The following is a 27,999-nucleotide window of genomic DNA, read 5'->3' as shown; positions in this document are numbered from 1 at the left end:
GATTACATATCAAGCAAGAGAAAGAAAGTATTGTGATCCATCAGATATCATACTTAAAGAGAATACTGAAGCTGTATGGTATGGAAAATTGTAACCCAGTCTCTACACCTTTAATACCAGGAATTATGTTTCCGAAAAACCCATCACCAGACAAGGAAATGGAACACAAATGCAGAAAGCTTATTGGATATGTTATGTATGCAATGTTGGGATCTCGACCAGATCTGTGTGCTGCAATTAGCATACTTAGTAGATATCAAAACAGAGCTAGCTTAGAATTATTCGGAGCACTCAAAAGAGTTCTTAGATACATAAAGGGAACTCTGCACATGAAATTGATTTATCTAAAGAGTAACACCAACAACAGAATAATTCAAGGTTACGTCGACTCAGATTATGCTGGAGATGAAGATAGAAAATCCACAACAGGCTATCTTATTAAGGTATTAGACAACACAGTATCATGGGCAACAAAGAAACAGTCTACTACGGCTTTATCATCATGTGAAGCTGAATACGTTGCGTTAACAGCAGGAGTAAATGAAGCGTGCTGGATCAAGTATGTTTTGAGGGATTTGAGAATTGGAAGAACCGAAAGAATTCTAATTTTCGAAGACAATCAGTCTGCTATAAAAGCATCACAAACACCAGCAAATACTGTATGTCAGAATTTAATTAATTTGTTTTAAAACTATTTTTATTGAAGGGGAGTGTTAGGTTGGCAATAAAAACGTTTTTTTAGAGTGTCATTGCAGAATGTTGTCATCTGTCATTTTACTTATGTTTCGTTGTATTGTTTCTTGATTATACTACTAGTTTATTTGAGAGTGAATTCTTTTCCCGCTGCTTAACCTGCTTAAAGTCATCAGTACGCCGGATTGAGCTGTAATTTGAAAGTCGTAGGTAACGGTCTTAATTGAAAAAATACGCGGAAATGGCGCAGTCGGTGGAATAATCGCAACAGTGAATTGAAGCACCAAGGGATATTGAAACTTTTACTCCAGAAAGTTCTGCGGGATTATAGTTTTTCAAACCGGAAATGTGTAGAGGAACGCAACAGCCAATACATGTCGGGACGCTCAAGAGCGCTATCACTTGGGAACAGCTGCGTGGATATCGGAAAAGACTCGATTAGTTGCAACGGCGATAACGAGAAGTTTTCGCTGATTTGATGCATTTTTCTAGAAATTGGCCAATTTTATGGCTACTCGACATTTTCAAACGGAGTTTAAGTTTGAGGAGAAATATTTACTTGGTTTTATTTGGCGCAGTCGGTGGGATAAAAATTGCGACGACTAAACCGCCATCTCAAGCAGGCGTCTACAGTTTAATTGAAGCAGCTATGCACTGCTCCCGCACCTTCGCACATTCGAACCAATTGCAATATTCTGAATAGCATCCGAATGCGGTGGCTAGTCGGCCAACTTAATGGTTGATTTAGCCTCCGGCAGTCAGCTAGTGGTCCCTCGAGTCCTCTCCCAAATGAGCATCTGTCTGGCGCAAGAGATAACGGTCTGATACCGGGAATTGACGTAGATTAATATACAAATTGCACAGGACCGTCCGACATTTGCATACACTTACTCCGAACTCAAACAGCAACCATCGACACCGACCGACATCCCTTGATTGATGCATGTGGTCTGCCACCGAAGTTCCGTCAATCAGCGGGTCGTCGGTAACCAAGGATTAAAGATAGTTTTGAGGAAAAGTGAAGCGAGTTGTAGTTGTGCAATCAGCCAAAGTGGCAGACTATTGCGTCGAACCGGGCCACCAATAATGTATTAGCGAGTCGTCGTGGAATGCTCGACTTATGAGGGCTTAAAGCAAGGAGGGTGCGATTGTGAAGCTGCACCTCTTTTCGTCTTTCGAAACTGATTACGTTTCTTGTATTTTTATTCAGCGCCATGAAGGGTGGCCTCGCTTTTCGGATTGGCGTCCCGTGTACACAACCGCCGTTCTTCCAAACAAATCTAATCAGATCATACGGTTTTGTTGATTTCAAATTAAATAAGAGTAGAGCGTGTTCATGTTGTTATTAAGTTTTCAGTCGCAACGGTTTTGTCGGCGGTCTTTCAGCAAAGAACGGAAAAAAGCCCCAGAGGATTTATTATTACATCGTCAAAAAGAACATTCATCAAGCTGAATGCCCTGAATAAACACGCCCAAAAAGAAAGGAAATCCCTGGCAGGTATTAATAATAATTTGGTCGGGCTTGAGCAGAAATCGCCGATACTTTTAATTGGGAATGAAATATTCAGGAGCGACAAGTCTCGAAGATCGATACGGAACATAGAAATGGGAATTATTTATTGGCCAAAACACATTCGATTACTTTTGTAATTCTTTCGGGTTCACATGAAACGTTATTGAATTATTGAGGGAATCACACCGAACAATCTTTCCGGTAAAAGCTCGCTTAAGGGATGGTAAAGTGGAACGGGGGAATAAAGAGTTCGTTGACGTTATTGGAAGAGAAGGATCGATAATTTATTGGGACTTCACACACTTGTTTCAAGTTTTTGCATTATTAGCTACGAACGACTCGGGAAATGGAAATTAATATTGATTGGGCTTCCAGAGGGAATAAGAAAGAAAAGTTTCCGGATGTAATTATTTATTCCTTATTCTTAACGAACTAGAAACTTCCAAGAGCGGGGGCACAAATGACATTCGAAGATTCTCGAGTGGACTCGGATCCGGAGGTCGAGTGGCCCGTGGGAGTCGGAAGGATTTTTTCATTTCCTTACAGACTGCATTCAAATTAAAATATGTTTGCTTTTTTATACAATGTTTTACAATAAACTAGTTAATTTGGTTCACACAGACATGCTGTAACGCCAGGTGAGGTAAACACGCGAGTGGAAGTCGTTTGTCCATCAAATTTCAATTCTAGAGTCTCTTGTGTGGAGGTACGACTATCGACAACGGAAGCAACTACAACGAACGAGTTATACGGTGTGACATTAATCTTTTTCGAAAATAGGTTGCTCAATTCTGATACGAACTCCTCGTCATATGTTTCTCTTGCTTCCGAAGAATTACTATCGGTGCCACTGGTACTGTCTTCTTCAGATATTTGGTTGGTTGTTGGTTGTTCTACTAATGAAGGTTCTTTGGATTTCGAACCGACTTCATTAGATGTTTCAGCAGGTTCTTGTGTTTCAGATGGCTCAATATTTTCATTCGAATTTGTTTCAAGTGAAGGTTCTTTGGATTTCGAACCGACTTCATTAGATTTCTCAACAGGTTCTTCTGTTTCAGATGGCTCAATATTTTCATTCGAAATTGTTTCAGATGAAGGTTCTTTGGATTTCGAACCGTCTTCATTAGATTTCTCAACAGGTTCTTCTGTTTCAGATGGCTCAATATTTTCATTCGAAATTGTTTCAGATGAAGCTTCTTTGGATTTCGAACCGACTTCATTAGATTTCTCAACAGGTTCTTGTGTTTCAGATGGCTCAATATTTTCATTCGCAACTATTTCAGATGAAGGTTCTTTGGCTTTCGAACCGTCTTCATTAGATTTCTCAACAGGTTCTTCTGTTTCAGATGGCTCAATATTTTCATTTGAAATTCTTTCAGATGAATGTTCTTCCGATTTCGAACCGACTTCATTAGATTTCTCAACAGGTTCTTCTGTTTCAGATGGCTCAATATTTTCATTCGAAATTGTTACAGATGAAGGTTCTTTGGATTTCGAACCGACTTCATTAGATGTTTCAACAGGTTCTTCTGTTTCAGATGGCTCAATATTTTCATTCGAAATTGTTTCAGATGAAGGTTCTTTCGATTTCGAACCGACTTCATTAGATGTTTCAACAGGTTCTTCTGTTTCAGATGGCTCAATATTTTCATTCGAAATTGTTTCAGATGAAGGTTCTTTGGATTTCGAACCGACTTCATTAGATGTTTCAACAGGTTCTTGTGTTTCAGATGGGTCAATATTTTCATTCGAAACTATTTCAGATGAAGCTTCTTTGGATTTCGAACCGACTTCATTAGATTTCTCAACAGGTTCTTGTGTTTCAGATGGCTCAATATTTTCATTCGCAACTATTTCAGATGAAGGTTCTTTGGCTGTCGAACCGTCTTCATTAGATTTCTCAACAGGTTCTTCTGTTTCAGATGGCTCAATATTTTCATTCGAAATTGTTTCAGATGAATGTTCTTTCGATTTCGAACCGACTTCATTAGATTTCGCAACAGGTTCTTCTGTTTCAGATGGCTCAATATTTTCATTTGAAATTCTTTCAGATGAATGTTCTTCCGATTTCGAACCGACTTCATTAGATTTCTCAACAGGTTCTTCTGTTTCAGATGGCTCAATATTTACATTCGAAATTGTTACAGATGAAGGTTCTTTGGATTTCGAACCGACTTCATTAGATGTTTCAACAGGTTCTTGTGTTTCAGATGGGTTAATATTTTCATTCGAAATAGTTTCAGATGAAGGTTCTTTGGATTTCAAACCGACTTCATTAGATGTTTCAACAGGTTCTTGTGTTTCAGATGGGTCAATATTTTCATTCGAAACTATTTCAGATGAAGGTTCTTTGGATTTCGAGCCGACTTCATTAGATGTTTCAACAGGTTCTTTTGTTTCAGATGGCTCAATATTTTCATTCGAAATTGTTTCAGATGACGGTTTTTTGGATTTCGAACCGACTTCATTAGATGTTTCAACAGGTCCTTCTGTTTCAGATGGCTCAATATTTTCATTCGAAATTGTTTCAGATGAGGTTTCTTTGGATTTCGAACCGACTTCATTAGATTTCTCAACAGGTTCTTCTGTTTCAGATGGCTCAATATTTTCATTCGAAATTGTTTCAGATGAAGGTTCTTTGGATTTCGAACCGTCTTCATTAGATTTCTTAACAGGTTCTTCTGTTTCAGATGGCTCAATATTTTCATTCGAAATTGTTTCAGATGAAGGTTCTTTGGATTTCGAACCGTCTTCATTAGATTTCTCAACAGGTTCTTCTGTTTCAGATGGCTCAATATTTTCATTCGAAATTGTTTCAGCGGAATGTTCTTTCGATTTCGAACCGACTTCATTAGATGTTTCAACAGGTTCTTCTGTTTCAGATGGCTCAATATTTTCATTCGAAACTATTCCAGATGAAGGTTCTTTGGATTTCGAACCGACTTCATTAGATGTTTCAACAGGTTCTTGTGTTTCAGATGGCTCGATATTTTCATTCGAAACTGTTTCAGATGAAGGCTCTTTGGATTTCGAACCGACTTCATTAGATGTTTCAACAGGTTCTTGTGTTTCAGATGGCTCAGTATTTTCATTAGAAACTATTTCAGATGAAGGTTCTTTGGATTTCGAACCAAATTCATTAGATGTTTCAACAGGTTCTTGTGTTTCAGATGGTTCAATATTTTCATTCGAAAGTATTTCAGATGAAGGTTCTTTGGATTTCGAACCGACTTCATTAGATGTTGCAACAGGTCCTTCTGTTTCAGATGGCTCAATATTTTCATTCGAAATTGTTTCAGATGAGGTTTCTTTGGATTTCGAACCGACTTCCTTAGATTTCTCAACAGGTTCTTCTGTTTCAGATGGCTCAATATTTTCCTTCGAAACTATTTCAGATGAAGGTTCTTTGGATTTCGAACCGGCTTCTTTAGATTTCTCAACAGGTTCTTGTGTTTCAAATGGCTCAATATTTTCATTCGAAACTATTTCAGATGAAGGTTCTTTGGATTTCGAACCGAATTCATTAGATGTTTCAACAGATTCTTCTGTTTCAGATGGCTCAATATTTTCATTCGAAATTGTTTCAGATGACGGTTCTTTGGAATTCGAACCGACTTCATTGGATGTTTCAACAGGTTCTTGTGTTTCAGATGGCTCAATATTTTCATTCGAAACTATTTCAGATGAAGGTTCTTTGGATTTCGAACCGACTTCATTAGATGTTTCAACAGGTTCTTCTGTTTCAGATGGCTCAATATTTTCATTTGAAATTGTTTCAGATGAAGGTTCTTTGGATTTCGAACCGGCTTCATTAGATGTTTCAACAGGTTCTTCTGTTTCAGATGAAGGTTCTTTGGATTTGGAATCGACCTCATTAGATGTATCAATAGGTTCTTCAATTTGAGATGGCTCAATATTTTCATTCGAAATTGTTTCAGATGAATGTTCTTTCGATTTCGAACCGACTTCATTAGGTTTATCAAACGATCCTTCTCCTGCAGTTGTAGAAGCTGCTTCTATGTTAGAATTAAGTACAGGTTTTGAAGTAACTGCTGGGGGTACAACAAGTGGTACTTTTTTACTTGGCGACCTAGACTTTTCAAAATGAAGGAATGGATTTCGATTTGAAGGTTTCTTCTTAGATTGCTTACTGGGTTTTTGGTCTGTATTAGGAGGCTGTGAAGAACTAGATGGGTATGAAGGTCCCACATTTGTAGAGGGTACGTTCGTAGAAGCTGCAAAAGTAGAAGAAGTCTCTGGTGTAGTGGAAGTTGTTGTAGAGGAAGCGTCCGTAACTATCGCACTTGCCTCTGTAGATGTGTATTTTGGTTCTTCTGTTGATTGAGTCTTTTTCTCGTCGTCTATTAATAAAGGTTCCTGGGTTTTTGAAGATGTAGATGGTTCGGTAGTTGAAGAAGTTGATTGTGTAGATTGGTCTGTCGAAATTTCGTCATTTACGATTTCAGCTGATTCCGAATTATTTGGCTGTAATGCAGATGTCTCATCGGATTTTTCAGAAGATTTTAGTGCTCCCACTATAATGGAATCGTTTGGATACGCTGTAGGTTCCTTACTGGATTCTTCAGAGGATGTCTGTGCTGTAGTGGAAATTGTTGCAGCTGGAGCTTCCGTAATAGTCGAACTTGTCTCTGTAGATTTGTTAACGTCAACTTTGTTTTCTGGTTCTTCTGGTGCTAAAGTACTCCCTTTGTCGGATTTCGTAGTGGAAAATTCGGAACTTTCACTTTCCGATAGCTTTGGAAGATCCCAAAGAAATAATTTGGTTTTTCCGCTATTTATGATCAGCACTGGATCTGGATTTTCTGGTGAATCGGGTACTTCAGACGAAACCTCCTCGGGGTTTTTAGTATCGCCAAGGCCAATTGTATCACCAAATTCTTTAATCTTGTTTTTAGCGAATTGTAAGTATTCGTCTAATTTTGTTTGAACTTTATCCCTAATTCCATAATCTCTGTCATTTTCAACGTGAGGAGCTAAACAGAGTTACCTTAAGCAAACCTTCTCTACGACAAATTTAGGAACTTACCAGCATTCACCAAAACTATAAGAACCGCTATAGGAATTAACAGCTTCATTCTGAACATGACACTGACAGATAAGAGCGCCGGAGCGTTTATAAATACAACAAAAATCACGAAAATATTAAGATTTTATGGCAAATCGTGGTTTTGGTTAAACACGTGGTTCACGGTACTTTTAAAATATTTACGAGCATTTGTAAAATCGTGGCTGTGATTAAAACGACTCGAACACGAATTTGTTATTCGTAAATTGTTTAAAGTACAATTTCTGCATTTTATAATATTTATGTGGCGATATTATTTTCGCGATGTCCATGACGTTTTTTTTTGACAGCGACTGACGAAAACGAGCAGTTTTTTTGAGAATTCGACTGGGGATTTTTTTTCTAGACATGGTAAAAGCGAGGAAGTTTGTTGAGACGATGGAAACTTGAAGTCTCGTCGGAGCGACGCTATGAGAGAACTCCTTGGCGGGCTATACAAGGACATTTAAAAATGCGGATTTCCTCCAGGATTGTAGCGTTATAAACGTGCTTGTTAGTATGAAATTATTAGTGAAAGCTTATTATGATAATGCTTAGGGAAGATTAGGCTATTGCTGCCGCATTCAGCCGCTGGATTGTTACCAACAGAGCATTGTGTCCCTTTTTTTGTTTGGGTTCTTTTAATATTCTTAAATAATTTTAATTGTGGAGATTTTTTGTTCGGTTCGTTTGCGTCTTTAAAAAATATTTAATAAAAGTAAATTTCAATTTATAAAACTACAACTGCTTTAGGCAAGACGCTGTCTCGCCCACTTATTTTAAAAATTGCTTTGTCTTCCAAAAAATGCAAGTTACATTTAGTCCACTTTCATGATTTTGTGAAACAGTGCACGCGCGACGTAAAGTTGTGATTTATTTTCTATTTTATTGCAACAAAACTGTCACTATTCCACACACGCTTGCCCCACAGCCTGCTTTAAAAGTTTTAAATTTCCCATTTATACAATCAATGTTTATTTGAAACTGTAACGGCCATACATTTTTTCTCTAATGAAGTGTTTGGAGTGCCGGTCAGTGGTTAATGGGCTTTTATAACCCTGTTTTTATTTTGTGTTTCGCTGATTGTGTGTAATACGTGCGGTGATACATGGTGCTGCCGTCTGAGTCATTTTAACAATATAAAAAAAATATTGTATAACTGGTGGTCATTTAAACGGTCCAGATGTGTTGAATGTTTGTATTTGCAAATTATCGGAGATAACTGCCTAAACTTGGGTTACTTTTGAGTGCTTTGGGGCTTAAATTTATGTCCTGTGTTATTTGTAACATTTGTTTCCTTTTCCTTTGCTGTTTCTTTTGGTAGGTTCCTTGTCTACCCCTCAAACAATCCGACTCGTAACATGATCCAAAGGTAAATGTTTAATTGGTAGCAGCGTAAACACGACCCTTGTATCGAAAATAATTCCTTCCCAAATCAAGTTAAACATCGTCCTTGCATCAACATCCCTCAAAGTTTTGATTTATCTCGCTAAACACTAGTCGGCAAAGTACAGTTTCCTGTAGGTGTCTGTCCCTCGGAGACTTGGCAGAGGGCGCCAGCGTTTGCCTCCTACTAGCCGACCCGATCCCCTCGCCCATAAAAGTAAACAACTGTAATTACGCGTGTGCATCCTCGTATAAATCGCTTAACGTCGCAAAGTGAATTTTCAAGAGACCGAACATAAAGTCGAACAGATAAGGCCCGTGATGGGCTGGAAGTAAGGGCCATTGGGCAAATATACTCGGAGCTGAGTAATCCGGGGACGCAAATCCCCGAGAAGGCGCTATAAGGAAGAGTGCTAAGGGGCTAAGTGTCGCAGAAGAGGGCTGATGCAGCTGGGTGGGGATTTATCGATGCTGAGGGTGGCTGTGCAGCCGTTGTGGTCTAGGGTGTGTGTTGATGAATGTCGTTGAGTAAAACAGGGAAGAGCAGCGCGCCTAGTTCGCTCCCCTGAGTGACCCCACTACACTTTACAATATTAGCAAACACAGTTATCGCACGAAACTCGTTAGTAGTTCCATCCTCATCACGTTAGCACAAACTATCTCCTACACATTTTGGTTTTCATTCCTCGTCACCGAAACAAAACGGTCCTCGCGAACAAACGTTTATTTGTTGCAGAGGAAACGGATGCGGGTCTTTGTGCAATTTTCCATCTCGAAATTTGCATGCTTTGAGATCCGCAATTGTAGCGCATCTTATCTGGGCTCTGTTCAGAACACAGCAATTAGCGTCTGGATCGTTATCGGTCGACTCCGGCAAGCCCTTCCGATTTTAATTCGCACATGAAGCGATAAACGGTCCGAGTTCGCTCGCTCGGCAGGTGATTCGAATAAATTCAATTAGATCCGATTCAATTAAGACGAGAGAACGAGAACTTGGTCCTGTTTGCTGATGGCGGTTCGGCGGCGCCCCCGTAACTGGCACCGGCGATTACAGTTTTTGAACGAACATCGATTTTGCGTACCATAAATATTGTTATTAAATCAAACGCGTGCCCCTTGTTTGAGCAGCAAATTGGACGGAATCTAATTCGGACGAACGGGCGTTTGCGATGCAAATGCGGCAGCGGGAAGGAGGTGACTATGTAGTTTACCGAACAGATGGAGTTGTTATTTTGTCAGTTTTGACGGCCACTTTGAAGCGCACGTGATCACTCCATTTGTTCAGTAAACGGAATATAGTGGGAGTGTCTCTTGTGTTTGTAAGCTGACAATGGTAGGCGAGCAGAAAGCCCACTGGATATTTGATGATAGCCAACACAAAATGGTTACCTGCGTCATTATGTGTTTACGTTGTACAGCGGTTGTGATCCGGCTGTTTTAACCCCGGTGGATGTTACTAAAATTCAGCTCATTTGAAAAATAAATATTCTATGCAACAATATAATTACGGATTCCGCTCCTCAACGCATAATGAAATTATTCCATAAATATTTGCACCGAAATAACAAGCGCATTTTTACTACCAATTAGATTAACAACACAATTTGATTTAATCAGCACTGATTTATTGTTCCGAGCGACAAACACGCTGCCAATTATTTATCAAAATTAAAGCTGATACGTCGGCGTCGGAACACTTCATTTTCAATTTCTTCCCTTACCTTAAAAATTCAACTTTCCCCTTCACCTCTATACGCGAATCTCCAAATGTCTCCCATTGTGGAGCGGTTCGATAAGGCCGCAACAGCTCCGTTTCCACCCCTAATGTGACACCGCGGGGGCGGTTTCGGCGGCGGGAGGCGGCGGCGGAGTCGAATTCTTATCTGGAAACGCGTTCGCGGCGAGCCTATTATCATCAGTTTGAGAAAATGTGATGTTCGCCCAAGTGTAATTAGGTTAAACGTGTTATGGCAATTACCCACTATTAAATGGAATTAAACCAATTTATTCCCAATTGACACGGTCATAATTAAATTTGCATCGCAAAAATGCCTCCATTATCGGAGGCGGCGGGCGCGGCGACGGGGGCCGACAGGCGAGGAGCGGAAAAAATGCATTTGTTGTCGCCGGCGACACGCTAGACGCCATTTTTGCACGTACCATCAAACTAAGATTTTATCCGAACTATATCCGTAAAGTATACGAACCCGTCGATTCCGCGTCCTTTTAGAATTTAGTCGTTTGGCTTTATCGGGGTCGTTACGTCGTATCGCGATGGCGCGTCCGCATATGGACGCAGCGTAATTTCGGTGATGTGCGGACGCAGCGCCGTACGAATGATAAATATGTGCATTTATATAAGCAAAGAAAATTGGCGCTGGATACACGTAAATGGAGGCAGCGCGGAATAAAAGCCCTATCTCCGGTAAAAAATTATCTACCCCAGTGTTCACTCCGGCCAATTCCACAAAACCCGAACCCTTCCTGTCACCGCGTCCCGGATTTGTAAGCCCAAATTAGCGTCCGATCGGGCCAACAATAAATTACAAAAATTCTTCTCTCGTCATCCTTTTTGTGTAGACGTTGTATTCGCGTCCCGCTTTTAATTATACGGATTACAGTGAAAAAAGCTTTGTTCTCGCACCCCTCTAAATTTTCAATAGACCGCAGATCGAAAAATTTGCAAAAGCTCGGCGTCATGTGACATATCACACTTTAATTCCGGCCAAATTGCAACCGACGGTGCGTCCCCGGGGGCGGCGCGACCGGGAGAGGGAAAAACTAGTGTTCATGTGCTGGGGCGACTCCCCTGCTACACGGCAAACTTGATTATTTTTAATTAAAGTCCTTGCTCGCTGCTGTAGGACTGCATGTGCAATAAAATTTAGATTGTTTAGCCTGGAGCGGCTCATTTATTTTTCTGGATTGCTCTTCAGGATGAAACGGTTAGCAAGGGCGAAAGTGGTTTGCGGCGTGTCGGCGCAATCATGGAAATGCAAAGCTGGAAAAAAAAAAATTGCGAATTTTTAAATGACGATCGAGGTACGGAAAATACAAAAAACTAATGTTATTATTACGGTTTTATTGTATGAAGATACAAATATTGGATTGACATTATAGTATTGTTGCCAAGTCAACGACAACCAGACGACTGCAATGAATAGTTTCTTCAACACTCCATGCCCAACAGTTTCAAAAATCTCTGATGTTTTTCTTTTGGCAGTTTCATCTGGGCCCATAACCTGTTATTGTAGCTTTATTGTATGAAAATACAAAAATGAAATTGACGTACAAAATTATTAGAAAGACGTTATTGTTAAGTGCTTACTATATTATTGTTGCCAAGTCCGCTCCAGTCGCTGACTGATCAAGGATAGATAGTTTCTTCGCCATAATATACGTTGGGAAATGTTTTCTCTTGTTTGACGAACTGTCGACGTCGTCCTCAAACCATCCCGATCTCAAAAATTCCACGTCGCCCGCATAAATCCTAATCGAATTGCAGTAACTTAGAGTCGACGACGTGTGTAACCAAGTGCAAGACCCATAAGTATCCATTTCCCGCAAGTATCGAATGCTACGTTCAAGAACGGTCACTATCTACGACACGCTTGCATAACAGGTATCAGACTACACGTTCCCTATCGGAATCACCACCTATAAAAGTTCCATTTCACCCTGTAGTTTTATCAGTCGTCCGACACACATCAAGAAATACAAGACCATGGCAACTAAGGTAAGTAGATTTGTGTGTATTCCAGAGACGATAGCGACGCCACAGAAGCGACTGTAATTGCAAAATGCATTATGTGACATGAAGTGCACCTCGCGTTTTGTTTACGTCGGGTCGACGAAATTGGATCTGGTGGCGGCGGAATCCGCAGACATAATTTATTTATGCATGCAAGGGTTCACCGTTTTGATTTTATCTATTTCGAACGACATCTAGCAAGATAATAGTCAGTCATTATCATCATCGTTATTATTGTTTGATTTAGCTCCTCGTCCTCGCCGCCACCCTCGCCTTCGCAAGAGCCGGCCTCGTGCAGCACGGCCAGTCGGCCTACTCCAGCGTCCAGCAGCACCCCGTCCCCGCGCCGGCCGCCGTCGCGGTCGCCGCGCCCGTCGTCGCCGCCGCCCCCGTCGTGCAGACGCGCGTCGAGCCCTACGACCCCCACCCCCAGTACAACTTCGCCTACGCCGTCAACGACCAGCACACCGGCGACTCGAAGAGCCAGCACGAGACCCGGAACGGGGACGTGGTCCACGGGCAGTACAGCCTGACCGACCCGGACGGGTCTCGGCGCGTCGTCGATTACAGTGCGGGACCTCACACCGGCTTCAACGCCGTGGTCCAGAGGACGGGGGCGCACGCCGCCGCCGCCCCCCTGCAAGTCGGCAACTAAAATCTCGGCCATTATGGGGTTTACGACCGACCGACCGTTTCCGTGCGAACTTGGACGACGATAAAGTGTTCAGTTACATAGTCTGGGTAGTTGTAAGGGGTTGATAATGAATATACACGGTGAGCTTGTAGCGGGTGTTTTATTGGGGGGGGGGTTATTGTATTGGGCGAGCTGGAACGCTTAGCTAGATTGCGGTTTAATTGCTAGTTGTAGTTTTGTTAGTGGATTTCTAATTATTTTGGATCAGTGATTCCCAAATTTTGGCGAGGATTTGAACAACTTTCAGATTTTGTGTAAAGAGAAAAAAAATTATTTCTCCGCCATATAAGAAGTTACCGGAAAAATAAGGGAGGATTCTGAGAAACTTTCCGTTGAAACATATGCCAGTTTGGGAGAATTTGTGCACGTTTCAAATTCTTTAAAAGTTTTACAGGAAATATGATGACATTTTCGTGATGCTGAAAAAATTTCGGTTTGGATAGAAATACTTTGGGGAAAATTTAATCCAGTTTCAAATTTTTCGAAAATATGGTGGAGGCGCCAAAATAAAAATTCAAGTGTCTCTCATTTGACCACCCCCGGGAAACTTTAAAACGGATTTGTAATGCTGAGAAAATTTTAGTACAGGCAAAATGCGTTTCCCGAAAGATTTGAGATCTTTTTACATTTTGTCTAAAAATGGTGGAAGCGCCAGAATACAAATTCGTTTCTCCCCTATTTGACCACCGACAGGAAAAATAAGGAGAGATTTGTGATCTTGAGAAAATTTCGGTTCAAATGAAAGCGTTTCCGGGAGAATTTGGTGGCGTTTCAAATTTTTCATAAAAATGGTGAAGGCGCCAGAATAAAAATGCATTTCTTTCTCATTTGACCACCTACGGGAAAAATAAAAACGATTCGTAATGCTGAGAAAAGTTCAGTATAGACAAGATGCCTTTTCGGAAGGATTGAGTTCTTTTAACATTTTGTGTAAAAATTGTGGAGGCGCCAGAATAAAAATTAGTTTCTCCCTTATTTGACCACCGACAGGAAAAATAAGGAGAGATTTGTGATCTTGAGAAAATTTCGCTTTAAATGAAAGCCTTTCCGGGAGAATTTGGCGGCGCGGCGTTTCAAATTTTTCATAAAAATGGTGGAGACGCCAGAATAAAAATGAATTTCTCCCTGATTTGACCAACAACGGGAAAAATAAAAACAGATTCGTAATGCTGAGAAAATTTCAGTACAGACAAGATGCCTTTCCGGAATGATTTGAGCTCTTTTTACATTTTGTGTAAAAATGGAGGAGGCGCCAGAATAAAAATTCGTTTCTCTCTAATTTGACCACCGACAAGAAAAATAAGGAGAGGTTTGTGATCTTGAGAAAATTTCGGTTCAAATGAGAGCCTTTCCGGGAGAATTTGGTGGCGTTTCATAATTTTTCATAAAAATGGTGGAGGCGCCAGAATAAAAATGCATTTCTTCCTTATTTGACCACCTACGGGAAAAATAAAAACAGATTCGTAATACTGAGAAAATTTCAGTACAGACAAGATGCCTTTCCGGAAGGATTTGAGTTCTTTCTACATTTTGTGTAAAATGGTGGAGGCGCCAGAATAAACATTCGTTTCCCCCTTATTTGACCACCGACAGGAAAAATAAGGAGAGATTTGTGATCTTGAGAAAATTTCGGTTCAAATGAAAGCCTTTCTGGGAAAATTTGGCGGCGTTTCAAATTTTCAAAAAAATGGTGGAGGCGCCAGAATAAAAATGCATCTCTTCCTCATTTGACCACCTACTGGACAAATAAAAACAGATTCGTAATGCTGAGAAAATTTCAGTACAGATAAGATGCCTTTCCGGAAGGATTTGAGATCTTTTTACATTTTGTGTAAAATGGTGGAGGCGCCAGAATAAAAATTCGTTTCTCCCTCATTTGACCACCGACAGGAAAAATAAGGAGAGATTTGTGATCTTGAGAAAATTTCGGTTCAAATGAAAGACTTTCCGGGAGAATTTGGCGGCGTTTCAAATTTTTCATAAAAATGGTGGGGGCGCCAGAATAAAAATGAATTTCTCCCTCATTTGACCACCTACGGGAAAAATAAAAACGTATTCGTAATACTGAGAAAATTTCAGTACAGACAAGATACCTTTCCGGAAGGATTTGAGCTCTTTTTACATTTTGTGTAAAAATGGTGGAGGCGCCAGAATAAAAATTCGTTTCTCCCTTATTTGACCACCGACAGGAAAATTAAGGAGAGATTTGTGATCTTGAGAAAATTTCGGTTCAAATGAAAGTCTTTCCGGGAGAATTTGGCGGCGTTTCAAATCTTTCAAAAAAATGGTGGAAGCGTCAGAATAAAAATGAATTTCTCCCTCATTTGATCACCAACGGGAAAAATAAAGACAGATTCGTAATGCTGAGAAAACTTCAGTAGGGATAAGATGCGTTTCCCTAAGGATTTGAGTTATTTTTACATTTTGTGTAAAAATGGTGGAGGCGCTAGAATAAAAATTCGTTTCTCCCTCATTTGACCACCGACAGGAAAAATAAGGAGAGATTTGTGATCTTGAGAAAATTTCGGTTCAAATGAAAGACTTTCCGGGAGAATTTGGCGGCGTTTCAAATTTTTCATAAAAATGGTGGGGGCGCCAGAATAAAAATGAATTTCTCCCTCATTTGACCACCTACGGGAAAAATAAAAACGTATTCGTAATACTGAGAAAATTTCAGTACAGACAAGATACCTTTCCGGAAGGATTTGAGCTCTTTTTACATTTTGTGTAAAAATGGTGGAGGCGCCAGAATAAAAATTCGTTTCTCCCTTATTTGACCACCGACAGGAAAATTAAGGAGAGATTTGTGATCTTGAGAAAATTTCGGTTCAAATGAAAGTCTTTCCGGGAGAATTTGGCGGCGTTTCAAATCTTTCAAAAAAATGGTGGAAGCGTCAGAATAAAAATGAATTTCTCCCTCATTTGATCACCAACGGGAAAAATAAAGACAGATTCGTAATGCTGAGAAAACTTCAGTAGGGATAAGATGCGTTTCCCTAAGGATTTGAGTTATTTTTACATTTTGTGTAAAAATGGTGGAGGCGCTAGAATAAAAATTCGTTTCTCCCTTATTTGACCACCGGCAGGAAAAATAAGGAGAAATTTGTGATCTTGTGAAAATTTCGGTTCAAATGAAAGCCTTTCCGGGAGAATTTGGCGGCGTTTCAAATTTTTCATAAAAATGGTGGAGGCACCAGAATAAAAAAGGATTTCTTCCTTATTTGACCACCTACGGGAAAAATAAAAACAGATTCGTAATGCTGAGAAAATTTCAGTACAGACAAGATGCGTTTCCCAAAGATTTGATTTCTTTTTACATTTTGTGTAAAAATGGTGAAGGCGCCAGAATAAAAATTCGTTTTTCCCTTATTTGACCACCGACAGGAAAAATAAGGAGAGATTTGTGATCTTGAGAAAATTTCGGTTCAAATAAAAGCCTTTCTGGGAGAATTTGGTGGCGTTTCAAAGTTTTCATTAAAATGGTGGAGGCGCCAGAATAAAATGAATTTCTCCCTCATTTGACCACCGACGGGAAAAATAAAAACAGGTTTGTCATACTGAGAAAATTTCAGTTCAGACAAGACGCCTTTCCGGAAGGATTTGAGCTCTTTTTACATTTTGTGTAAAAATGTTGGAGGCGCCAGAATAAAAATTTGTTTCCCCCTTATTTGACCACCGACAAGAAAAATAAGGAGAGATTTGTGATCTTGAGAAAATTTCGGTTCAAATGAAAGCCTTTTCGGGAGAATTTGGCGGCGTTTCAAATTTTTCATAAAAATGGTGGAGGCGCCAGAATAAAAATGAATTTCTCCCTCATTTGACCACCTACGGGAAAAATAAAAACAGATTCGTAATACTGAGAAAATTTCAGTACAGACAAGATGCCTTTCCGGAAAGATTTGAGCTCTTTTTACATTTTGTGGAAAAATGGTGTAGGCACCAAAATAAAAATTCGTTTCTCCCTTTTTGACCACCGGCAGGAAAAACAAGGAGAGATTCGTGATCTTGAGAAAATTTCGGTTCAAATGAAACCCTTTTCGGGAGAATTTGGCGGCGTTTCAAATTTTTCGTAAAAATGATGGAGGCGCCAGAATAAAAATGCATTTCACCCTCATTTCACCACATATTTGAAAAATAAAAACAGATTCGAAATACTGAGAAAATTTCAGTACAGACAAGATGCCTTTCCGGAAGGATTTGAGCTCTTTTTACATTTTGTGTAAAAATGGTGGAGGCGCCAGAATAAAAATTCGTTTCTCCCTTATTTGACCACCGACAGGAAAAATAAGGAGAGATTTGTGATCTTGAGAAAATTTCGGTTCAAATGAAAGCCTTTCCGGGAGAATTTATCGGCGTTTCAAATTTTTCATAAAAATGGTGGAGACGCCAGAATAAAAAAGCATTTCTTCCTTATTTGACCACCTACGGGAAAAATAGAAACAGATTCGTAATGCTGAGAAAATTTCAGTACAGAGAAGAGGCCTTTCCTGAGGGATTTAAACTTTTTAAAATTTTCTGTAAAAATGGTGGAGGCGCCAAAAAGAAAATTCGTTTTCTCTTTATTGGACCTACTTACAGAAAAAATAAGGAGAGGTTTTGTGATCTTGAGCAAATTTTGGTTCAGACAAGCCCTTTCCGGAGAATTTGATCGAGTTTCAAATTTTTCGTAAAAATTGTGGAGGCGCCAGAAGAAAAATTCATTTCTCAATTATTTGACCACCTACGGGAAAAATAAAAATTGATTCCTAATGCTCAAAAAATTTCAGGACAGACACGATGCCTTTCCCGAAGGATATGACTTCTTTGTACATTTGGTGGAAAAATAGTGGAGGCGCTAGAATAAAATTTAATTTCTCCCTTATTTAGCCACCTACCGGAAAAATAAAAGCAGATTCGTAATGCTAAGAAAATTTTAGTACAGCTGGACGAACACGCCTCATCCCCATCCCCACTCAGCATCCCCTAGGTGGGGGTCTCCGGGACGGGGTACGAGGCGGTACCGAATGAAGAATCGTTATCTCTCTTGACCCAGCCACCGAAGGGAAAAGATCGGAGTCAGTTACTAATATAATGTATATACGTTACGAAATATAAGTATTAAAAGTTTCTAAAAGTTTTTGAATACGAAATAAAATCGTCAGCATTCGACTTTAACGAGTCAAAACAACAGCCAAGATGCCTTTCCGGAAGGATTTGAGTTCTTTATACATTTTGTATAAAAAATGGTGGAGGCGCCTAAATAAAAATTCGTTTTTCCTTTATAGGAACCACTTACAGGAAAAATAAGGAGATTTGTGATCTTGAGAAAATTTTTGTTCAGGTGGAAGCCCTTTCGGGAGAATTTGACCGAATTTAAAATTTTTCGTAAATATGGTGGAGGCGCCAGAACAAAAATTCATGTCTCCCTCATTTAACCACCTACGGGAACATTTAAAACGGATTCGTCGTGCTGAGAAAATTCCAGTACAGACAAGATACCTTTCCGTAAGAATTTGTGTTATTTTTAAATTTTTTTGTAAAATGGTGGAGGCGCCAGAATAAAAATTCGCTTTTCCCTTATTTGACTCGCTTACAGGAAAAATGAGGAGAGATTTGTGATCTTGAGAAAATTTTGGTTCGGACAAGTCCTTCCGGGAGGATTGCACTGAGTTTCAAATTTTTCGTAAAAATGGTGGAGACGCCAGAATAAAAATTCATTTCTCCATTAGTTGACCACCTACTGGAAAAATAAAAACAGATTCGTAGTGCTGAAAAAATTTCAGTACCGACAAGATACTTTTTCGGAAGAATTTGGGCTCTTTTTAAATTTTTATTGTACAAATGGTGGAGGCGCCGGAATAAAAATTCGTTTTTCCTTTATTTGGCCCACTTACAGGAAAAATGAGAGATTTGTGATCTTGAGAAAATTTTGGTTCGGACAAGCACTTCCCGGAAAATTTCACTGAGTTTCAAATTTTTCGTAAAAATGGTGGAGGCGCCAGAATAAAAATTCATTTCTCCATTATTTGTCAACCTACTGTAAAAATAAAAACAGATTCGTAGTGCTGAGAAAATTTCAATACAGACAAGATACGTTTTCGGAAGAATTTGGTCTATTTTTTAATTTTTGTGTAAAAATGGTGGAGGCGCCAGAATAAAAATTCGTTTTGCCTTTATTTGACCCACTTACAGGAAAAATGAGGAGAGATTTGTGATCTTGAGAAAATTTAGGTTCAGACAGAAGCCCTTCCGGGAGAATTCCACTGAGTTTCAAATTTTTCGTAAAATTGGCGAAGGCGCCAGAATAAAAATTTATTTCTCCATTATTTGACCATCTACTGGAAAAAGAAAAACAGAGTCGTAGTGCTGAGAAAATTTCAATACAGACAAGATACGTTTTCGGAAGAATTTGGGCTCTTTTTAAATTTTTGTGTAAAAATGGTGGAGACGCCAGAATAAAAATCTTTCTTTCTTAGTTTAGCACCCACAAAAAAAAAAATAAAAAGAGATACATTTCAGTGCATATAAGATGCCTTTCCGGAAGGATTTGAGTTCTTTTTACATTTTCTATAAAAATGATGGAGGCGCCAAAATAAAAATTCATTTTTCCTTTATTGTATCCACTTAAAGAAAGAATAAATAGAGATTTGTAATTTTGGGAAAATTTCGATTCAGACAGAAGTCTTGTCAGGGAAATTTGACCGAGCTTCAAATTTTTCGAAAAAATGGTGGAGGCGCCAGAATAAAAATTCGTTTTCCTTTATTTGATCCATTTCCAGGAAAAACAAGGAGAGATTTGTAATTTTGAGAAAATTTCGGGAGAATTTGACCGAGTTTCAAATTTTACAGGAATAGTAAGGACAGATCTTGAAAAATTTATGGTGGGACTTTGAGCAGAATTTGATCAATTTAAATTTTTTGGTGAAGGTGCTGAAATATAAATTTAGTGTTCTTTTATTTAACTCCTTTTGTTGTTCTGAGGTACCCGTTTACTTTAGACAAACAATTTAGTACTTTCACGATTCCTAGAATTCATAAGATATCGTCGCGGGTTTAAGTGTGAAATATAAAAGTATCTGCGACCTCAGATTTAGTCGTTCCCTACGTTTTTTTGACAACTGTGAACAATTAAAATGAGTGAACACAGTGGCAGTGGAAGGTTTAATGTCCGGTTAATCCGGGAACATCGTTTCGGCGTCGAACCCTCCTCGACTCTCACTATCTCTTCGCGCAGCCCTTTAATCCGTCCACCTGGCAAAAATCCGCTCTCCTTTCCATTTTTATTAAGTTTAAACTAGTCGACCTCCATAACTCCCTAGCGAGCACACAGAGGGAAAATTTGCACCGACACACCGAGCGAAACGCCCCTTATCGCCCCATCTAAACGAGAACCTCTTCTAATTGGAAACCGGCGGCGCCTCCGCATGCGGCACACGTGATTTTCTCACTGTAAACACCGAGGTCGGCTGCAATTTCCGTTAATTACAACGAAACATCCAGGGTGTGTAATCAAACTCGCGATTTTCTTGAATTATAACTGACGGGATTCGGAAGGATCGAACGTGCGGCTATTGTTGTAGGGGCGACAGCGTTCCCGGGGGAGAGGAAGGCGTCTTTAGTGAGGTAAGAGTCGGCGAGTCCGCGACCTCATGTGGGGGAAGCCGATTTCTAAACAGCATTTAAAAGGGAACACACTTTCCGGCTTGTCGTCAGATGGCCGCAACACGAACGCCCTATTTGCATCGTGCGCAGACCCTTTCCGCTCCCTTTTCAGAAAGCGTCCGCTTTCACCGTCCATCGAATCCCTCCATCTGGAGTATTTCTGTAAACACGGCCATCAATTCGGCGGATTTTTTTAAAATTGCGAGGAGCGCTTTGAGCGAGCTTTGCTTAAGCCTTCGGGTCCGAAGACGTATTTAGGTAATTCTCCGTGAAACTCAAATCCTGATTTGATTTTTTAGTTAAAGAGGAAGGGACGCGAAGGGCGGGACGCAGGGACCGAGTGCCTCGGATTTATGAAAGGGCGAACAAACTTTGTCGGCTCCTAATTTAAGATGTGACAGCAAGACGCCGTCTCCCCGGGGAAAGAAGAACATTGTGTAAATCTATGGAAACGGCGACATTAAACAGTCGGAAAAGTTTGCTCCTGCGAGCCGGATGGGAGTGCAGGTGGCACTTTTCGCTAAAAATACAACCTGCGTCGCCTTAGTTAAGGCTCAGATTTGACAGGCAATTTGGGGCGGAAGTGGCGTTCCGAGCGCAGCCAGAGTGTTAAATTAACTGCAAGGATTGTTGCTTTATTTTATTATCGCTCGTGATTACTTTGACAAATCCAATTTGTGCCGTGCCGTTCGACAAACCATAACGTTTACTCGCTACCAGATATAGGCCATTAGCACCGTATTCGTCTGCTTATCACCGTTTTATTGAACTTATAAAAATGTAATGGGACGTCGCACGGAACGGGTTCGTGATGCGGGTTATTAAAAATTCAGAGAGAAATCTTGGACGGTTTAAATTGGGACGATTTTACGGCAGACTAGTGTAATAAAAATGCGGTTTTATTTTTAATGTGGGGGAATAAATTGCGGCTAATGTGGAGACGCGAAAGCGGCATAAATTTTAATTTTAACGAATCGGCCCGATTTGTCGAAACGCCGACTACGAGCGTAACCGCGATGATTTTCGCGATAACGATACAGAGAGAAACCGGCGCGCCGAAAAAAAAAAATTCATATTTCTCCCTCAAAACTTTGGATGTAAGACGTTCTCAACAAATTTTAGCCGAATTGTATTTTACAAGTAGAAAATTCTCTCCCCCAAAAAAAATTGCGCATATTAGATGAGCTAAGTTATAAAAATCTGTCGGAGGACGAAAACATTTTTTTGATATCTAGGGTAAAATAAAAAATAAATTTATAATCCACAAGTACAGAAGTGTGTTATTTTATAAAGTTTAAATAGCATTTACCAAGCAAAATTCTAAGATGACTCATCAAATTGTTGGCATGATAAATCGCTATACAAAATTTATGTGTTTATGTCTCCCAAAAATTTTTTGTCGTTTTCTTCGCTTTTTTCGTCACTTGTGAGTGTTCTTTTGAAGCTTTTTTGGTCTTTTTTGATGTATATTGTTACCCTTGTTTGGCGTTTTTTAACGCTTTTTAAAGCGTCTTTTGGCTTTTTTTGCTTATTTTTGTTCTCTAGGTATTATCGAATTTTTTGTAAATTTGTTTGTCGTGATTTTGCTATTTTCTCTCGCTTTTTTACTGGTCTTTTTTTGCACCGTTTTTCGTTTTTTGTGGCCTTTTTTCCACATTTTTGTCGTTATTTTTCGCTTTTTTGCCACTTTTTAAGTCCTCTGCAAATCGAATGCTCTGAAATTTAGCAAACATTTTATGGTTATTGTTGACATAGTAGATCGATAATCAAAATTTGTGTTACTCCCCCAAAACTTGGTGACGTCATCTCAAAATTTTGTTTGATCGATCCTAGCGAAAATGTACAAAATATTTTGGATCTACATTTGTGATTGATCGGTATCAAAAATAATCGTTTTGCTACCTATTTTTGGATTTTTTTGGGCCATTTTTTGGACGTTTTTTGTCTCCCTTTGAATTTCATCGCTTGCCGCTTATTTGTGACCTTTTTTTTGTAATTTGTTCTCTGGTGGTATTTTTTGTCGTTTTTTTCAGTTTTTTTTGACTTGTTTTGGTTTCATATTTTAATCACCCTTTTTGGAAGCTTTTTTTTGTATTTATCGTCATTTTTGCTTTCTTCTCTTTTTTCTCGTTTATTTTTTTGGTGGTCGTTTTGCTGCCATTTTTTGTTCCTTTTTTTTTAATCATTTTTGTAGTTTCTTTGATCGCCTTTTTTCTACAGTTTTGTCGTTACTTTTCGTCTTTTCGCCACCTTCTTTTTGTCCGCTGGAAAACCGAATGCTCGGGAATTTTGCAAACGTCTTAAGGTTATCATATATGTATATGTTAAATCGATAATCAAAATTTATGTGTTTATCCCCTCAAAAATTCAAAATTTGAAAAAAATTTGGATCTAGTTTTACTTTTGAGCTTTTCGTTTTTCTTCTAGACCTTCTTTTTGCCATTTTTTTGTTTGCTTTTTAGTCTCTAGTATATTTGTGACATTTTTTTTCGTTTTTGCGACGATTTTTTTTATTTTTTCATGATTATTTTTGGTTGTTTATTTGTTGTTTTTTCCACCTTTTTCGCTTTTTTATGTCTTTTTTGTGCATTTTTGGTCTGAATTATCATCCCATGTTTTATTTTTTCGTTTTTTCTGTTGCCTCTTGTTTTCCTTTTTTTTGTAGTCTTTTTTTGGCACTTTTTTACTGCCATTTTTGTCACTTCTTTTGTTGACCCCTTTTGTAGTTTTTTTGTGTTTTTTTTAATTACCTGTTTTTCCATGTTCCTTCTCTTTTTCTCCGCATTTTTATTGGTTCTGTTTTCCCTCTTTTTTTTGGCCTTTTTTTGCTCTTTCTTGACCTTTTTTGTCACTTTTGATTATTTTTTTTAGAAACTTGCGGTCGCTTCTTTTTGTTGCCCATGTATTCTCGTCTTTTTTCGTTTTTTTTTGTCGCTTTTAAAATATCCTCTTTATTTTTGTGCTTTGTTTCTCCTTTTATTTCGTTTCTTCTTCTTTTGCTTTCTTTTTTTCTGGCGGTTTTTAGGGGCCTTTTTTAAATTAAAAATATATTCGCTTTTTTGTCACCTTTTTTGTTCCCTGCAAAATGGAATCATTAACAAAAATTAATGTGCTTAAACCTTCCCTAAATTTAATGACGTCACCTCTAAATTTTATCCTATCTAAAATGTACAAAATGCTTTGGGTATACATTTGTGATAAAAAAACGCCTTTTTGACACTTTTTCTCATTTTTATTGGAGTTTTTTGCTTTTTTTGAACTTTCTTTTCGCCATTTTTTCGTTTCCTTTTTGATCTCTATATTTTTTAATGCTTTTTGCTGCTTTTTGTGCCATTTGTTTACTCTTTTCTGTGACTTTTTTTTGTCTTTTTTTTGTGACGATTTTGTTATAATTTTTTCACCCTTTCCCGCTTTTTTGTCTCCTTTTTTCGTCTTCTGTATTATCATCTCTTGTGTTGTGGCTTTTTTTTCACTTTTTCTGTCACCTATTGTTTTCGTTTTTCTTTTGAAGTCCTTTTTTGGTCCTTCTTTTATTGACCTTTTTTGTCGCTTCTTTTGTTGGCCCTTTTTGTCGTTTTTTATCTTCTTCTTTAATTTCCTTTTTTCCATAATCGTATCGTCTTCTTTCCGCACTTTTACTGGCTCTTTTTTCTCTTTTTTGGCGCTTTTTTTTGCTCTTCTTTTTACCTTTTTTTTTGCAACTTTTCTTCGTCCTTATTTGGTCCCTTTTTTGTCTCCTTTTTGATATTCATATTTTTAATAGCGTTTTTTGGCACTTTTTTCTGATCTTTTTTTTGAGGCATTCATTTTCTAATTTTCCCCCCTTTTTTGACGCTGTTTAGTCTTCTTTTTTAGCGGTCTTTTTTTTTGGTCGGTTTAAGAGCTTTTTTTTCTGTTTAAGAGCTTTTGTGTCTCTTGTGGTCGCTTGTTTCGCTTTTTTTAGACGCTTCTTTTTTTAGCCTTTTTTGTGTCTTCTTTCGTCGTCGTTTTTCTTTTCGTTTCTTCTTCTTTTGTTTTCTTTTTTCCTTTTTTGGGGGCCTTTTCTGGCACTTTTTTGTTCCCTTGTTACGTCATCTCAAAATTTTGTAGATCTTATCTAAAATGTACAAAATGTTTTGTGTATACATTTGTGGTTAAAAAAAAACTTTTTGTCACCTTTTTAATCTCTATATCATAGCGGACAAAAAGGACAAAAAGGATAAAAAGGATAGAAACGTCGGTCGGTCGATCATTCAGTCAGTCAAGGATGAAAAGGATAAAAAGGATAAAAAGGATAAAAAGGATAAAAAGGATAAAAAGGATAAAAAGGATAAAAAGGATAAAAAGGATAAAAAGGATAAAAAGGATAAAAAGGATAAAAAGGATAAAAAGGATAAAAAGGATAAAAAGGATAAAAAGGATAAAAAGGATAAAAAGGATAAAACGGATAAAAAGGATAAAAAGGATAAAAAGGATAAAAAGGATAGAAAGGACATAAACCATCATAAAAAGGACGAAAAGGATAAAAAGGATAAATAGGATCAAAAGGACAAAAAGCATCATAAAAAGGACGAAATGGACGAAAGACGAAAAGAACAAAAGGACGAAAAGATGAAACGAGCGAAAAGGACGAAAAGGACAAAAAGGATAAAAAAGATCAAAAGGACAAAAAGCATCATAGAAAGTACGAAAAGGATTAAAAGGACGAAAAGGCTGAAAAGGCTAAAAAGGACAAAAAGGTCAAAAAGGACATAAAGGACAAAAAGGACAAAGCGGACAAAACGGACAAAAAGGACAAAATGGACAAAAAGAATAAAAAACGATAGATAAAATGATAAAAAGGATCAAAATAACAAAAAGCATCATAAAAAGGACTGAAAGGACGAAAACGACGAAAAGGACGTTTCGTTCTTTTGTGACAATTTTTGTCTTATTTTTTCGCTTTTTCATCGCATTTCGTTTGCCTTTTTAGTTTTCTTTTTTTGTTCGCCTCTTTTTTGGAATTTTTGGTCGTTTTTACTTCCCGAGCGTAAGCAAAGGAAGTATTGTAATCGAGTCCGTCGGCCGACTCTCTACTTTTACGTTTTCTCGATCTTTCATGACCCCTAGAAGACGAAGAAATAGGTCTCCCATTTCCGTCTGTCTGTCCGTCTGTCCGTCCGTCTGTCCGTCTGTTGTCCCGGATTTTATTAGACAGATAATCTCCGAAAGTACTCGACCGATTGTTGTGAAATTTTGTACTTATATTAAGAATATCATGGAGATGGTAAAACGCTAACCAAAATTTGTCTAATCATCCCCACCACTAATGCGATGACGTCACTTCAAAATTGTACATAGTAAATGGGTTTTCAATTGTATAAAATAACATAGTCCTACACATGTAGTTTACAACTCTGAATCGACTTTTCACCCGAAACGTCCAGATTTTTGGAAAAAAAATCAAAATTATAAAACAACATTTTGAAATTTAATTTTTAATCTGCTAACCAGAATGCTTTGAAATGTTGCAGATGTTTTAAGGCTATAAAGAGCATCATAAATCTTTAGTCAAAAAATATTTGCTTATCCCCTCCAAAAACTTGATGACGTCAGCTCAAAAGTTTGTGGAATAAATCATATCTAAAATGTACAAAATATGATGAGTCTGTACTTGTGATCTATCACTCCATTAATATTTTTTGGATTTGCATATACAGGGTGACTCAAAAAAATTAATGAATGCGTAAATATATTTTATTGATTTAATCAGGAACTACAAAACCGAATGCTCTGAAATCTTGCAGATGTTTTAAGGTCATAAAGAGCATACTAAATGTTTAGTCAAAATATATTTGCTTATCCCCTCCAAAAACTTGATGACGTCAGCTCAAAAGTTTGTGGAATAAATCATATCTAAAATGTACAAAATATGATGAGCCTGTACTTGTGATCTATCACTTCATTCATATTTTTTGGATTTGCATATAGAGGGTGACTCAAAAAAATTAATGAATGCGTAAATATATTTTATTGATTTAATCAGGAACTACAAAACCGAATGCTCTGAAATCTTGCAGATGTTTTAAGGTCATAAAGAGCATAATAAATGTTTAGTCAAAATATATTTGCTTATCCCCTCCAAAAACTTGATGACGTCAGCTCGAAAGTTTGCCGAATAAATCATATCTAAAATGTACAAAATATGATGAGCCTGTACTTGTCATTTATCACTCCATTCATATTTTTTGGATTTGCATATACAGAGTGACTCAAAAAAATTAATGAATGCCCAAATATATTTTATTGATTTAATCAGGAACTACAAAACGGAATGCTCTGACATCTTGCAGATGTTTTAAGGTTATAAAGAGCATAATAAATGTTTAGTCAAAATATATTTGCTTATCCCCTCCAAAAACTTGATGACGTCAGCTCGAAAGTTTGCCGAATAAATCATATCTAAAATGTACAAAATATGATCAGTCTGTACTTGTGATCTATCACTCCATTCATATTTTTTGGATTTGCATATACAGGGTGATTCAAGAAAATAAATGAAAGCGTAAATTTATTTTACTGATTTACTCAGGAACTACAAAACCGAATGCTTCGAAATCTTGAAGATATTTTAAAATTATCATAAGCATGGTAAATTTTTGATCAAAACGTATTTGGTCGTCCCCCCTAAAAAATTTATGATGTCACCACAAAATTTTGCTGAAAAAATCCTATCTAAAATGTACAAAATATGGTGAGTCTCTTCTTGTGATTTATCATTCCATTCAAATTTTTTCGATTTGCATATACATGGTGACTCAAAAAAATTAATGAATGCGTAAATTTATTTTATTGATTTAATCAGGAACTACAAACCGAATGCTTTGAAATCTTGCAGATGTTTTAAGGTTATAAAGAGCATAATAAATTTTTAGTCAAAATATATTTGGTTATCTTCTACAAAAAAATGATGACGTCAGCTCAAAAGTTTGCCGAATAAATCGTATCTAAAATGTACAAAATATGATGAGTCTGTACTTGTGATTTATCATTCCATTCATATTTTTGGATTTGCATATGCAGGGTGACTCAAAAAAATTAATGAAGGCGTGAATTTATTTTATCGATTTAATCAGGAATTACAAAACCGAATGCTTTGAAATCTTGGGAATATTTTAAAGTTATTATAAGCATGGTAAACTTTTGTTCAAAATGTATTTGTTCATCCCTCCTAAAAAAATTGATGACGTCACCCTTAAGTTTTGCTGAATAAATCCTATCTAAAATGCAAAAAATAT

The 27,999-nt window shown here is 37.9% G+C and overlaps 3 protein-coding genes across 11 annotated transcripts in view; 2 read left to right on the top strand and 1 right to left on the bottom strand.

Annotated features, from left to right (window-relative positions):
- The window catches only part of LOC135131536 (tyrosine-protein phosphatase Lar), a 305,692-nt gene that overhangs the window by 75,031 nt on the left and 202,662 nt on the right, over positions 1-27,999 (top strand). The window lies entirely within an intron of this gene.
- On the bottom strand, positions 2,810-7,302 carry LOC135131307 (serine-rich adhesin for platelets-like). The gene is made up of 2 exons (XM_064058975.1): positions 7,254-7,302; positions 2,810-7,200 (listed from the first exon to the last, which is right to left on the bottom strand). The coding sequence occupies exons 1-2, from the start codon at positions 7,300-7,302 to the stop codon at positions 2,810-2,812; spliced, it is 4,440 nt and encodes a 1,479-aa protein (XP_063915045.1).
- LOC135131306 (cuticle protein 7-like) lies at positions 12,365-13,063 on the top strand. The gene is made up of 2 exons (XM_064058974.1): positions 12,365-12,393; positions 12,656-13,063. Exons 1-2 carry the CDS (start codon positions 12,382-12,384, stop codon positions 13,061-13,063), a joined length of 420 nt encoding a protein of 139 aa, XP_063915044.1. The 5' UTR covers positions 12,365-12,381.

This window comes from Zophobas morio, unplaced genomic scaffold (assembly GCF_036711695.1).
Source record: "Zophobas morio isolate AGI-343-1 ecotype UQ-CSIRO unplaced genomic scaffold, CSIRO_AGI_Zmor_V1 ptg000020l, whole genome shotgun sequence".
Lineage (NCBI taxonomy): Eukaryota > Metazoa > Arthropoda > Insecta > Coleoptera > Tenebrionidae > Zophobas > Zophobas morio.
Note: the sequence above shows the minus strand (reverse complement) of the source record. Positions and strands in the feature narration are given on the sequence as shown.